The sequence below is a fragment of the Fulmarus glacialis genome, unplaced genomic scaffold, assembly GCF_000690835.1.
Source record: "Fulmarus glacialis isolate BGI_N327 unplaced genomic scaffold, ASM69083v1 scaffold38936, whole genome shotgun sequence".
Lineage (NCBI taxonomy): Eukaryota > Metazoa > Chordata > Aves > Procellariiformes > Procellariidae > Fulmarus > Fulmarus glacialis.
The window spans coordinates 21,496-36,665 of record NW_009219608.1 but is presented as its reverse complement, the minus strand read 5'-3'; the positions used below and the strand labels follow the sequence as shown (position 1 = coordinate 36,665).

The 15,170-nt window shown below is 40.3% G+C and overlaps 1 protein-coding gene across 1 annotated transcript in view; it reads right to left on the bottom strand.

Moving 5' to 3' along the window:
* Positions 1-1,330: 1,330 nt before the first annotated feature.
* MTX2 (metaxin 2) overlaps positions 1,331-15,170 on the bottom strand; it is a 21,736-nt gene continuing 7,896 nt past the window's right edge. The window contains exons 3-9 of the mRNA XM_009580435.1: positions 9,850-9,922; positions 6,749-6,825; positions 5,918-6,010; positions 5,149-5,187; positions 4,613-4,738; positions 3,888-3,964; positions 1,331-1,838 (exon numbers count right to left, since the gene is read on the bottom strand). Of these exons, the coding sequence (XP_009578730.1) occupies positions 1,628-1,838; positions 3,888-3,964; positions 4,613-4,738; positions 5,149-5,187; positions 5,918-6,010; positions 6,749-6,825; positions 9,850-9,910 (684 nt within the window). The 5' untranslated portion in view covers positions 9,911-9,922 and the 3' untranslated portion in view covers positions 1,331-1,627. The remainder of the gene's footprint in view (positions 1,839-3,887; positions 3,965-4,612; positions 4,739-5,148; positions 5,188-5,917; positions 6,011-6,748; positions 6,826-9,849; positions 9,923-15,170) is intronic.

The window sequence follows — 15,170 nt, the reverse complement described above, 5'->3', positions numbered from 1 at the left end:
GACGGGGTTTAGTTTGAAAAGGTATTCAACACACACGTGTGAAATTTTAAGACTGAAATGCAGGACAAGGGCAATTTTCCTCTCTTGGCAAGAGAGATTTGATAAAAGGCCAAGACCCACTTTCGCATTGATACTTACGTCAGTTTGACTCCAGTAGGACTCCTGTATGAAAAAGCAGGCAGTAAGAATTCAGCTCCATTTTCCAGTCGAGCTGACAAGAGTGGTCCCCCGCAGGGAATGAGTAAGCAGTAGTGGTTCATGAGCCACGGAGTCAAGAGAGACCTGGCCAGTCCAAGGTAAGCAGCTGCTTTCTGCTCAGTTTTTAAGAGAGAAGGAAATAACAGCCAAAAATCTCATGACCGTTGCATAACCAGTTCAAGCCATTAAATATTTTGATACTGAGGAGTATAGTCAAAAGAATGTATTTCATCGTAAGAAAACACAACGGTTCCAACTAGCCAAACAGCCTGAGCTGGTTCCCAGTTGTGCCCAGGACTTCCTGCGTGCACGAGGACTGGTTTTACCACCTGCACGTCCCTGGGGTTGTTGGCACTTTTGGAAAGTGTCAAGTACAACCGACAAAGCAGAACAGAGTGGTGCCATTTAATCCGAAGAAATACTAGTCAGATTGAGTCCTTGCCTACACATAGGAACTCTCCCTTGAAAAGTTCCACATTGCCAGGGGTTTTGCAGCACCACAATGATATTTCTTTGTTTACTGCTGTATTATTGTGCCTACATGTACCGTAGGATAATTTAGAGGCAGAAGGACCAAGGCATGCCAGCCACAGGCTCATGCCAAGTCCTTTTGCTACGAGAACCACCCCAGCAAGTACGTCAAAGTTCAGAAGCAATGTTAACATGCTGGAAGTGGAAACGGTGAGATAGACGCTTACCTAGCAAATTCATTTCCTAAACAAAGAGCAATACAAGCTGAGGATTAAAACTGGGAAATCATAGGAAGAAAAAAAACGTAAATCCAAAAACCAAAGGTGAACAAGAAATAAAAGCAGAGGCAGGACACACATAAGAAGAAGTAATAACAGCCAGGAGCTACTTTGACACAAAGTAAGAACTGACTGAATAAAATCACATCACTTGTGTGCCGCAGAGCTCCAAGATATTTTTGTCACCCAATTCCTGAATGAATTTTGGCTGAGGCAGGCAAACTTAAGATCTCTAATGACTCCTTTCATTCCCAGCTTAATAATTGTAACTAGTTTACCACACAACTGTCTTCCAGGGGTTCTGCCAACAGGATCCCACTCATTAACTACACAGACATTAATTACATAAACATAAAACTTAGTAAGAAAGGCATTTAGAAAGATCAGAGAGAAACTTTTTAAAGGATTTTATTCTTTTTAATACAGCTACAATATTTTTGCAAGGTCACTTTAGAGTAAGTGGCATACAGGCTATTAAAACGGAAGTGCCCATACAGTCATTTCAGGTTAAATGTGCACAGTACATTCTACAACACAAAAACTGCATTTAGAGTTTTTTCTTGCTCCAGAGTGATTTGGCAGCTTCAAAAAGCTAACACATTTCCATTCTCAAAATCAATTCATTGAACAACAAAACCCAAAACTGAAATGCAATCCACTTCAACCACCAACCAACATGCTTATCTCAGTAAGGACCTCTTAGCAGATCGGGCTGCGACAGTTGCAGAGCTGTCTTTATCATGACCCTCAAAGTACTGCTGCTCTATTCGCCGACAAAAGGCTGTGAGATTACTGTAGTTTTTCACTTTTTCTGAGAGTTCATCAGTGGTTAGTTGAGTAGTAAGGATTGTGAACAGATGTCCAAATACCAAAGCATCTAATTCAGTTGGTCTGTAAAAGCAAACAGAAAAAAAGGACAGGTATTTTGGAAGCCAAGTCCTGATCAAGAAAAACCCTGCTGTTCTGAATAATTTTTAGACAGCCACGCGATCTAAGAATTGGGAAGAAATCAGGCAACACTGAACTTGCCAAACGCATGAAAACTGTGTATACAGTACATAAGCATACTGCTAGTTCTCAGTATGGCATCTTTCTTTGCTTTTGGTAGCTTGGAAATGTGGAAATAACACTTCTTAGAAGGGGCGGAGTTACTGATCCAGTATCAAACCATGCTCCACCTTTTAGTTCTGTAATAAGGGCAAATGCTTATCAGGTCTTTTGGGGGTTTTTCTTTTTCCTCTGCAGATGTATATAAAAAAAATCCAGCTATTATCTCACAAAGAAAAAAAAAAAAAAAACCAAAGAGGAGGGGAAAAAAAGGCATAAAACTCCTGTTCCCTTTTTGTCCTTTTCAATAGTCAGGAATTATTCAATCAATAAGAAAAGGAGCTCCAGGGTGACAGCAGCTGGAAACATCTCTTTTTTGAAAGGGGACTACACAGAAGAAAACAGGTATTTTGGGAAACAGTGGTCTATTGAAAGTTTTTAGTCCTACCTTATTTTAGGTACAAGCCTTCTGAATTGTCATCTTGGACCTTTGTATGTAACTAGCCCATGTGCAAATAGATTTTTTTTTTTCAAATATATTAATAACTTGAGAGTCCTTCATTACTAGTGTTCAAGGTCAGCAGCATGAGGGTTTTCTAACTGAAAATTTTTTTGCCTTTCTATTTGTGGATCACTAAGAACTCTCCAGTGGAGATGTGGACCCTTGTATAACAAACTTAAATCTGTCAGCAACAGGCTGCTTTTCTTATTTACCTCCTACAGACTCCCAGAAGTCACATACTGAAAAATACTGGACTAAGAACACATACTCTCTTAGTAATATTTCAGACAGCTAAAAAGCTTAAAGGTTGAAACTGTACCAAGAAAGCCTGGTTAACGAACAACAGAAACAAAATCCCCAAACTACAATTCTTTACAAATACAGAAAGAAAATTTAGGAGATACTATGTTTAAGAATGATTTGAGAAGATGCAATTCAAACTTATCTTCTATAATGCATATTTCTGTATCCACTCAATTTACACTACCCACCTAGTCTCAACTTGGAAAAGATTAAGGGGCAACAACACACGCAGAAAAGTAACCAAGACCATATGAAGACATCTCCCTTTTGAAGACATCCCCCTGTCCAAATGTAGTTAACTGAAGTCCAGGCCTGACCATTTTCAGTCTGGTCTGTGCACAGGAGACAAGAGGGACCTAATGTGATGTTATTTAAATCCGTAACATTTCAAAAATATTGAATTATTGGAGAGGGAAAAAAAAAGAAAAAAAAGCATTTTGCAATTGGAAGAAACAGGTGAAAGCAGAGGGCATCCCATGAAGGCCAAGTTGTTCCTTTTTTCTCCCCTGGGAACATGAATCTTAGTTTTCACTTTGCAACTGACCCTTTGTCGACACAAGGCTAGCTTCTCCCCCAGTTCTTACAACTCACAGGCACCCTCATGATAATTCAGTTCATTCAGAGCTGCCCCTGGCATTAAGAAGGGCAAGAGAAGCTGGCCTGGCCAGGACGGCATGACGTACATTCACTCCCCTGTACCTAGTAGAGAATGCTACCCAAGAAATACAAGTAAAGCTTTAAATGTATCATTTTTAATAAGAAAATAACTGTATAAAGGTGTACATTTGTAGCCTACATAAGTTGTGGTAGACTCTGTAGAGAAGACAAGCAGGAGTAAAACTAAATTATAAATAGAAAAAAAAAAACAACAGAAACTTACAGAAACTTTCCTTTTAAAACCTTTAATTATTTATTTCTGAAATTTCATGTTTATATTCCAGTCACACATTTGTATTTCCTCAACGAATCACATAGCATTAAAATAAAACAGGAGTTTTCCATATATATACATATATATATGTGTATATATGGATGTATATCTATATCTCACATTCCTGGATGTAATATTTCAGTAAAGAGTAACTTACTGCTTATTGAAGAAATATGGTTGTGTTCCTAATCTCTGGGAGAGTGCTTGACAACACTGATCTACATCTTCAAGCACCTATCAAATCACACAAGAGATAAAAGATCCGTATTGTCAGGAAAAACCAACACGGCAAAAAAGTAACCTGACTGTATGTGCACTGACGGTAGGAACAAGGAACATACAATGTTGGAACACCAAAAGCTGTTAAAGTCAGTTAAACCTACACAGTAGGCAGGTAGCTAACTGTTACTTAATCTAACATTTGACGTAAAGCAATTCTGATTAAGTGCTTCCTATAACATTTATAACTTAGCTTAATTAAAGGTACTAACTTATACCTCAAAACTGCTTTGCCTTTTTTTTTTTTTTTTTTTTTTTAAAGCCCTCTGACAAGGGAAGCCGCAATCCTGCAAAGCCTATTAACGCCATACAGGAAGTGGGGTCCGTAACTTACAACCTATTTTCAGGATTACAGCCTAACCTAACATCACATAGACGTACACTCATGGTAAAACATCCTTCCTCCCACCCCATCGGGTTGCACATAATTTAAGATTTATTGCTGCTGAAGGCAAATACCTGACTCCAGATAATGTTTTAAGTACAGAATATATTTTTCACTACATCTGTTTCAGGAAAGTGTTACTCTCCAAAGCCTTTAAAAAAAAAAGGAAAGAAAAAATAAAACAGGGTAAAGAAATAAGCTTCACTTTTCATACTGACCTGTTCAAGTGTCTTGCCAGCCCATCCAATGGCTTTCATCTTTCGCCTTACCTCCCACTGCTTCTGATAGGACAAAATGCGGTTAAGAGGCCACGGGTAAGGGGAGCCATACCTCGGGTGAGTAATCTTTGTTTGAAAACAGAAAGGTACTGTGTTATAATATAAGAAAATACAGATACCTCTACGCACAAAATAGCTAATAGTCACATATATCTATCAGAAAGGAAGCTGTAAAAGAGAAAGCGAGTTGTGTGGTATGTTGTAATTATTTGCACAGAATTTATAGTTCGCAGCATAACCATTTAAAACTATTACTTCAGAAACACATAAGAAACCCAGATCTATTTTGCAGTCAGCTACCTCCAGTAATGACACAAGTTCCCTAAAACGTATATGCAAGCGAAATTAAAGTGAAAAGACTCTATCATTAATGGTATAAATCTCAATGTTTCATTTATGAGTAGGGACTTGCAATTGTGAGCAAAAGTGTTTTCTCATTAAATTTTAATTAAGATAAATGCTGCAGAACCACTCACCTCCTCTACCGTAACATCATCACACCACTGGAGATAGAGCTAAGAACAGAAAGAATACTTACTAAAACTTCCTAATAAAGAAGAACGCAGAGACAATCATTTCTCACTAGTAGAATTTTCTTTTCTATATTAGATTAGATTTCCATTTCAATTCATTCTGTTAGACCTCTGAATGTAGAAAAGAAATTAAAAGTGGAAGGTGAAAGCCCAGTTGCTAGTCCTTACTTCACCAGCACCAGGACCAAGCCGAAACCGAAGGCCCACTCCCGTTGCCCACACCACACACAACGCAGCGCACAGGTTACTAGCCCCCAGCCACCTGCAGCTTGCCAGCGTTCCCAACGCTGTTCCTGCACTGGGATTGTGTCACGTTAACTGGCCACAGACATGAACCAGGGGATCCCAGCCTCCCACTAAGCACATGAGCACACACACTGTGGAAGGTGACAGCGGGGTGCCCGGCCAGCTGTGGGGTGGGGTAGGATCCCAGGAGTCACCGGCATTTTCTGTCTGCGGAAATCGGTTACTTCTACAGCTACGTGACACACTTCAGGTAGGTCAGGGGAATCACACCTGTGGCTTGTATCTACAGGAAAATTTCAGCAAGCAATCCATAGGGTACAGAGAATTTACTCCTGCCTCCTTTCACCTCAAAAGTTGATGACCTAATCTAAGAACAAGCAGTATTTCCAATATAGGGAAAAATCCTAAAGCTTTCTTGCCTATAGTCACTTACGTAAGTGCGTGGAGTTACTATGGTTTGCCGTACCTCTGCTGTCAAGAGCATGTTATTGACTAATTCCATGTAGGCTTTCATCTCAGCTTTCTGGACTTCATCCAACCCATCACTGAGAGAATGGCCCTAATGGGGAAAAGAAAAGAAAAAAAAAAAAGACACACATGTAAGAAAGGATATTGGAATATTCAGCAATGCCTGACCCAAGGACCCCTGAAGTCAATGAGCTTTGACTCAGATCCTGTTCACTTACATAGTTCAGTAACAAATTACATACGCAATTTTTACAAACAGTGTCCTTTAGAATTAAAAAAGAAATCATCGTTATGTAATATAGCTAATCCACAAGAAATGCAGACTGCTATTATCGGTGAACACAGTTTGAGCACACGGCCTCCTGGTTACTGTTATCTCTGTGGCAAGAAGTAAATACAAATTTACATCTGTGATACAGCTTTATCAACTGCTCAGTAAAAAGAGAATGTTTTTAAAAATATGGGGCAGGGTGGGAACAAAGGCAAATTTAAACCGTATGTGACACTTCAAGATTTAAACAAGTCACTTCTGGGTTTAAGAGCTCTGAGACCCAGAGACAGGGCATGTTGAAAAAGTCTCAGAAACTGGCACTGGTACGCAGCTATCCCACATAGGATTTACTTCCAGAATTTGAGTAAATGTCAAAGAAAAACATTTCCACCTCAACAAACTCCTATTCCAGGATATCTTTCTTTTAAAACGGCACTAGATTTCTACACTGTTTTAACAAATGAAGTAACATTCCAGAAGAGCACACCAAATCAGCACAATGCTAAGCAGGATTAACATGCTATTCAGCAATTGGTGAAAACAATGTAGTATTATTACCTTAGCTTTTACAAACTGGACTATGGGCCCAAGTTCAGATACTACTTGATTTCCCACATGAATAAAGGGTACTTTGCCTGTAAAATGAGAAATATGTTTTAGTAAGAGGTTTTTATACATGTAAAACATCATTTACAATTTTCAGAGCAATTAAATATTGCAGGTACACCTGAACATCAGTGGTTTTTTTCAAATGAGCACAGGTAAAGCTCTAACATACATAGCTCACCCACTGAACTTTTGTACTAACATCTTCCTCCTGATCTTCCCCATCCTGAACTTCTCCTACATGCAATACTTGCAATTGTGTATTTCAAAGTTATTGAGTGAGATCTATCGACTTTTATTTTAATAATGGATTTTGCTTTGCTGGAAAGACTTAATTCAATGTTTCTCTGAAGTACAGCTGGGAAATCCCAGGAAAGCAGACAGAGCCCTTGGCTAGTTTTACGACACAACGCACTCCCACCCTCCCTTCTAACCCACTGGCGGGGAAAGGGCTACAGAAAGGATGACGGGAGATGTGGCACCGTGCCCAGAAAAGCAAGCAGGGGGAAGAGCAAACGCACATTCCGCAAGGCAGGGTCTTGACCCTCCCTCCTCCGGTCCTTCAGATTTCCAACGACTGGGCCAGACGGCTCCTGTTGGCTGCCCCAGTCTTCATCCCCTAGCTGCGGGCTGGTGTTTTCGAGCACCCATGGTCCCGGGGTCAGGAACAGGTTCTCAGTATGAGACCCACAGCTTCACAATCTGGGGGGCTGGGAGGGGGATGGAGCTGCTTCATCATCACGGAAGCAACATGGGGTTAAAGCTTAATACTAGCAAGGCTCAACATTCAGTCTATGAAGCTGAGCCCGGAGGGTCCAGCATGGAGCAGGGCCAAAAATGGCCAGTCCTCAAAAGAAGACTGGGAAATGACTGTCTCACTGGTGGATCTTGGGGGGGGGTGAAGGGCTCCCGAGTCTGTACGCACCACCTTCTCTGTTTACACACAGAACTGAGCCAAAGCTTTAAGGCTGGCACAGATACAAGAGGAAGCCCTGTTACACACAGCAAGCCACAAAGAATGACAGAAGTTGCCTTACACCCCTATTTTCCAGCTCTCAACATGTGAAGCTGAGGGCTCCTGCTCCAATCCATCCTAACCACATTGGCCATTCTGAAAACGTTCATCCAAATGCAATTGACAAATACCAACCTTGAATTTAAGACTAAATCTTTTAGGATTACTTACATGATTGAAATCATCCATAAAATGGAGATAAATGCTGGATGGTTTGTATTATTGAGAACATCCTCGTGCCCAAAGGCGGTAAACAAGCCTGCCCAGTGCAGTGGGGCACAGCACACTCTTATATTCCTGCCTCTCGCTGTGGGCAAACTCTGCTCTCGACAGACAGCCCAAAGAGCAAGATCAGTACCTGCCTGACTCCAAATATCTTATTAGCAATACATTCACCCTTTTCACTGAAACACAAAAAACCTACTGTTCAGCCTAGCTCAAACACAGTTCATGCTAACAACAGATTCAGTCATGGTTTTTATCACGAGATTCACTTCTCACTAGCTCGATCAGCCTAAGGGTAATAAATGAAGTGCATCACATCAACAAAGGCTTCATCTGCAACCACACGCTGCATGTTGCGGAAGGAAACGCAGACCTCTCTGAGCTGCAGAATTTAGCGGTTTCAGTCAGACTGTACCTCACACACCAAGACAATCCTTGGGTTTCGTCATTACGACGACTATGAGATAAATAACCATCCCCCCAAAACGATGAGATCCAGATCTCTCTCTGGTGCTGCTGTGAGACAGGGGTAAGTGGGGAGGGAGAAGGGAGCAAATTAAAACCTTCTCTGAATTATCATTAAACAATCAAAATATTATAAAGAAAGGAAATGGGGAAAGTAAAAAATAACAAGGATTCCAGAAGTAAGGGCAAAAAGAACACATGTATTTCTACCCACATTTAAAATTGAAGCAGTATCATTTTCCCTCTTGTGCTCCTTGTTTTCAGCAGAAGGAAGGAAGGGTTCAGATCCACATTGTAACATCAGATGCCAGCAAGTGTGGACATGGGGTGCAGGTGGGAGGGAAGAGAGAGTATGCAACTGTCGCCAGTTCCACTCCTGTGCGTGCAAGGATTCAGCATTTCAAAGCTACCTTTATTTACTAACGAAAATTTACATACCTCCATATTTTGCTGTATTTTCACTGCTGCCCAGCAGTAAAAACCAGTGGGTTTTTGTTGTTTTTTTTTAAATAGCATAATTCCAGCTGCTTTGACTGAAATATCAATAGCAGCAGCAGAATCCATACAGTTGGCAGACATATAGTGACAGGCACTTCCATGTGGCAGGCATCAGCCAAAGCCAAGTAATTGATAAATAAGTATCTTCTCACACAACAAAAATCTGAGGAGGTGTGCAAGGATTACCAGACTTTTGCACCCTGCATTCAGCAATTCTCTCTGATTTTTAGGCAACCTTCTGGAGCTGGCCTCTGGAGGTTTTTAGGAAACCAGTCACCTCCAGCAGAAGGTAGACTCTGTACCCTTCTAATACTTAGTTTATTGTTGGTGGGTTTGGATTTTTTTCCAGAGAGTCTCATGGATCAGACAAAGATTTAAAATCACCTGTCACCCTTAATAGTGACAATGCACCCTTCAGTCTTCTCCTGTATCAACATCCTATCAGACGGATAACAAAAGATACTCCTCCAGTGTTGTCTCCCTCCACCAGTGGGAAAACATAGCAGCATTCACTGGAATATTCCCTGGATGTAGAATAAAGCCACTTTTGGAAACGTAAGTCTTTCTGCTTCAGAACACAACAACTCTCAGGCATTTTAAAGAAGGTTTCCGCCAGCCTGAATGCTATATATAGGTACTGCAGTCACAGGCACAGTTACACATTGCGCCAACGTTATTTTGCCTTTGACTGTTTTAATTGTTTACAGAGGAGAAACTGCACTGGAGAGGAGGGGGGAAGGCAACCCACACACAGTAGCACTGACTGACTGTTATCAGCCAGACAAGGCGCAGTTGCCATGGTATCAAAATGGAGGTATAACGTAGTAATCTAAATGAAGGCCACACTTACCAGATGGGGACATGTACTCGGCATTTGCCCTGCAAACCACCTGGATTGGCAGATTGCACATTTGCAAAAAGGCCTGGAAACAGAGAGTCACATTTTAAAAGCATTAATACACCCGTGACAAATAAGCGTGTTCTTCTCAATACGTTTGACTATGTTTTAGCTAGTTCTTAACACACGTTTATGAAGTAGAACTCCTTGCATACTGTTTTTAGGAAAAAAGAAGTTTAGGTTAAAGAAAAACAAGGTTTTCTAACTTCCTTAGACAACTGTTTATCATCGAGTCATTGACTGGAATTCTTCTAATGAAATCTCATCTACGTTTACTGTTTTTCTTCAAGATGAGCAAAGAAGCAGTATCTGTCAGTCACAATTAGTGCTGTGGCTGTACAGAATTAAGTGACATTTTGCCCCTCCTGAAAACCGTATTACTTACTTCTTCTGGCCAAAGCTGGCTAACCAAGTTCACGTTGTGTAACATAGCAAACACATATAGCACCTTCCCACCTTGTATTTACAATAGGTGCCAGAAGTTTTGCTCTATGGCACTCTCAGCGCACAAGTCTGCTTTGGGAGGAAGTATTTATTACCTGTAATTTATGTGAATCATGGAGAGCGTAAGTGATCGATTTCTATCTGTAACCTTAGATTCAAAGCATTCTCAGTAGGGTACCGATTTTTGTCAGCACCTGCCATCACCACAAAATCCTTAGTGTGTTTCTGTTGAAATAGCAAAATATCAAGAAAAATACTGCAATTTGGACAGAACACGGCAAATAAGGAACTTCTTAAACCTCTAGAGTCTCTCACAACTCAGCTGAAGTCCTATCATTCCTTTTGTCTTTGCAATTAGACAGGTCAGAATTCCAGATTCCAAAATTACACCTATTTATTATTTTACCACACAGTGGCTTGATGTTAAAAAAGCCTACATCAAGAAAGCTACCACCACGAAGAAAAATGCTGCTGTAACTTGGCACTTTCTACATGAGCCTCTTCCTAGCTCTTCAGATTGCCGGATCTGGCAGTAAACTGCATGTTCACAGCTTTAGATGCTCAGACTCTAATCGTACACATCAAAGTAACCCAAACCTTAACCTTGAGATTGCTCATCTCTACACTAAATAGGACCATAAGGCATGAACTAACACCGGCATCAGCCCTGTTCTTAACTTTGTGGCTTCTGTAGTACCCATCGAGCAAACAACAATAACCCAAACAGCCCCTCTCCTTTCCCTTGCGCTCTTCAAGTCCTTTATTCCCAAACCCTAATCCAAGCGCTGATACTAACTATATCCAGGGAAAAAAAGCCAAAAGCTTTGGTCCATTACTACACTTGGCTCTTGCAGGTTTAGATGACCTAACTCAAACCCAAATCCCAATTTAAAGCAAGCTGCTTTGCTTGCTTTCCCAATGGTCACAAGCTGCTAGGCAAATATATTGATTACAGCTGATCAGAGCCCACCTCAGAACTGTAGAGGCCCTGCAAAACCCACTGCAAACCCAGGTTTCTACAGCTTTTGATTTCCTCAGCCTAACTCTAATTTAAAGCGCTGCTTGGGAGCCAATTATTATACGTACACATGCAGAAATATAGATAGAGAGAGGGTACTAGTCATGGTCAACATCAGCCAAATACTGCTAGTCCTGCACTACTTAGCAATAAACTGGTCTCTAGAGTGCCAAAACCTCATCCAACCAGAACCTCTATCACTGCGAACAACTATGATCCAAAAAAAATACAAGGCACTGGCCACATTTTACACCACCCCACGTTCTAAGTCTGTGCATCCACCAGAGTCCACCAAAAATCAATGCTCTTGCTGTCTTAGCATCCCAAACTCCATGTAAACAGTAATGCCCAAAAGACCAATTCTTAAACAGGAATTTAAGACATTGGTCTGTCTCAGTCCTAGATCTCTTCCTTTGTCTGCTGGCTCTGTAGGATCTAGCAATGTCCAGACTGTTCCAGCTACTGCTATATGCATCATGTCTTCTGCATATAAAAATGGGGTTTTTGGAAATAGCTAAGAGACAAGAATGCAGAGGCTTTGGTTTACATTGAATACATACTCCTATGCCACTGCTGGACACGGTGTAACCCACCAAAAACATACACTCTAACTCAACTGGTACACAGACTTGGTTCTTCTGGAAGCTCTACCAGCAGCTAACAACATCTCCTCAACAGTACTGGGCTGCAGTGGAACTGATGGCATCAAACAACAGCTTCAAAGAATTTCATCTTTGGGTGGGAGGAGTGGAATGAACTTGTATCATACTACTTAATCCTTAGCTGTTGAATTTCATCTCAAAAATATGTGAAGTTTCATTTGGTCTAGGCTTACCAAATGAATTTCCTTCGCTGTAAGGCACTAAATTAACTCTGCAATTCCGCATTAAGCTAGAGATGAATTTTGTAACTGCCATGTACTATTCTCACTGCAAGTTCAGAGGGAAAAAAGCCTGAACTGCACTGGATTAGGGTAACACATGAATAACTGAGAAGCTTGTAAGTGCAGAGACACATTTAAGCAAAAGGAGGTGAATCAGAGAACTATTTTTACTTTCTCATATCAGCTTGTCAAAAATGAGACATGCTGGCACAGAACACTTAGGTTACATGAGTTGCTTCAGCAGATTATTGCCTACTGTACATCGTATTGTACATTGGCTCCTACATAGTACAAGATTTCTACCAAAAACACAGTTTGTGACTGTGAAAAATAGTCCTCAGCATAGAGGCTAAACTATAAATAAAATCTTTTCAGTGTAAAGAGTTCAGCCAAGTTTCCATCAGAAATCTGAATCTGACCTTTCTCTCTCTCCTTCTCCTCAATAAACATCCACAGAACAAGGAATATCAACCTTTATTACATTTGGCAGGGAAATTCTACCTCAGTCTCTGGCCTACTGCAAGGGGGATTGAGAATACACTGCCATTTCGGCATCTTGGAAATGCAAACACACTGGGTCCGTGTGCCTTTTTTGCACTTCATAAAGAGGAGAGAGGAGGTTGAACTAGAATTGAGCTCTAATGTGGGAACAAATATTAAGTAAATAAAAATGTTCGCTACCCTGCATAATAAAGAGCAAATTCTAGAAAGCTTAGAAATAAGTCAGTCTACCCTCAGTGAGGTTTAAAAAAAAAAAAAAAAAAAAGAGGGAGGGGGAGAGAGAGACCCTAAAATAAACATCAAACCAAAAAATTGAGAAGACTTCCTTGGAATAGTCATCTCCAGTTCTGACAAACATTTTGTAGATGGGAGACAAGAACTGAGTTTGAGAAACTGAAGAGTGATTCAAGATTAAAATTGGGCAAATCCATCTGGTTCTGTGTTCACCCCAGCAGTCCTCCTGCGAGGTTCGGAAACACTGACCACTGGAGCTGCCTCTCCAGCAGTCTTACAAGGCCCGTTCCAGCAACCCCCTTCAGCATCCACGTGCCAACACCTATTCCACTTCAACCTTTGTCTATAATTAGCATCAGCTTTAATTTGAGTGGTGAAATAGTAATGAAATACAAAACCAAGAGAAAACAGAACAGTGAAAGAGTTGAAGACAAAATCATTTAATGCCATACAATAAACCTAAAAATAAAAAAAAAAAAATTAAAACTGCTATTACATTTTTAAAAAGATAGAATTCCAGAGAATTAAAAGACCAGTATGTTGAGCTGTAATTTGTACCCAAAACATGACCTATTCAATTTTAAGTGCTCCTTAAATATTGTTCTGCAGGAAAATGAAGGAAAGCTCCACAATATGAGAGAAGTTTAATCCTTATTGGATCTACACTGCTGAATTAATCATTACCTAGAGAAGTAGGCCAGTATCCATTTCTTGATCCAGCTTAAACTAATGGTCCACTGGATAGCCTTCAAGCCGACTACAAATACATGTCAACTGATAAGAGGATACAGTACTACCCCAAACTATGAGGGCTCAGCCTAAGAAATAAGCCTTACAATTTGCATTGCTATGGGAGTACTTACATTCTTTCATTGATGTGACTGACAGGCTTTGGAAATTATTAGTACTATCAACACAGGTGTGTTTGACTTTTCCAGCACAGTAAATGCTTTTCATATTTATGGAAATTATGGTTTCTTTTAGAAAAAGAGATGGGCAAGGATCGTGACCAATGCATTCTTATAAATACCCACTGCCAGAAAACCTCAAATTTTCTTCTGATGTATACAATTAGATAAATTAGATTTTAGACAATAACTGATGTTAGACAGTAAGTGGCATGAACTATTACCAAAATAGTTGAAATGGGCACAGATCAAAGAAATCCTACAGAGAGAATATAAGACAAAGCAGCAATTTTTCTGAGTTTTTATCTCATTTAATGCTTTAGCCCAGTGATCAAGGGAGGATTTGTTTCCTTTTTGACCACTCATGGAGAATGTCAAGAACTAGCACATTTGGTGTGCAGATGGTATCAGACCGCCATGGCTTCCAACTCTGATAAAAGATGCAGTGGAACACTGATTATTCCAGCTCAGAGCATCTCGTTTCCCTTTGGGTACCTCACATACATAATTTGAGCAGGCAAGTAAACCCTTGCTTTTCTTGTGAGAAAAACCATCAACAAATGGGAGTAAGCTCAGCTCCTCTGAGTGCTTTTGGAATGAAGGGTGAGAGATTGAAGGCTGAAACCACCCCAGTGCAGTTCTGCTGAGATTTATGAAGATATCAACACCCCTTCAAAGACACGGCATCAAAAGCTGAGCAATCTGAAAGATCAAGGGCCCAGGCTTATTCTAGTACATCAGAGATTATTGTTAACATCATAAATTTGGCTGATCAACTTAAAAAGGGACTGAAAGGGGCCAACTGAATTCCAAGTGACACATAAGCTAGTTAATCAAGCCCTTGTGAAAATTCACCTAAAAATGGTAAGCAAGACGGTAACAGTAAAACTAGAAACAAGACACTTAACTGAGCACAGCCTAACTGTCATACCTTGCAAAGATGTATGCAACAGCCTAACTGTCATACCTTGCAAAGATGCTTGTAATTCCAAAGAACAGCATTAAATTTCCCGCTCTCTTCTCCTCTGAAAAAAAAATGTACTAGCACAGAATGAACAGGGTGACTACTGTAGGTCACAACCTGGATCTCCTCCAGCACCTAGGATTCTCATGCAATAATACTACAGCAGTTGCAGTTCTTCAGAATAGGAAAAAAAAAATTAGCTCTAATGTCTGTAGTAAAACCAGTACACGTTACTTCATCTAAAGTTTTCTGGTCCAAAGTAATTGTAAAGATATTCACTGAAAATATTTATCGCTACTTCGAAAACAACTCTTCCAAACA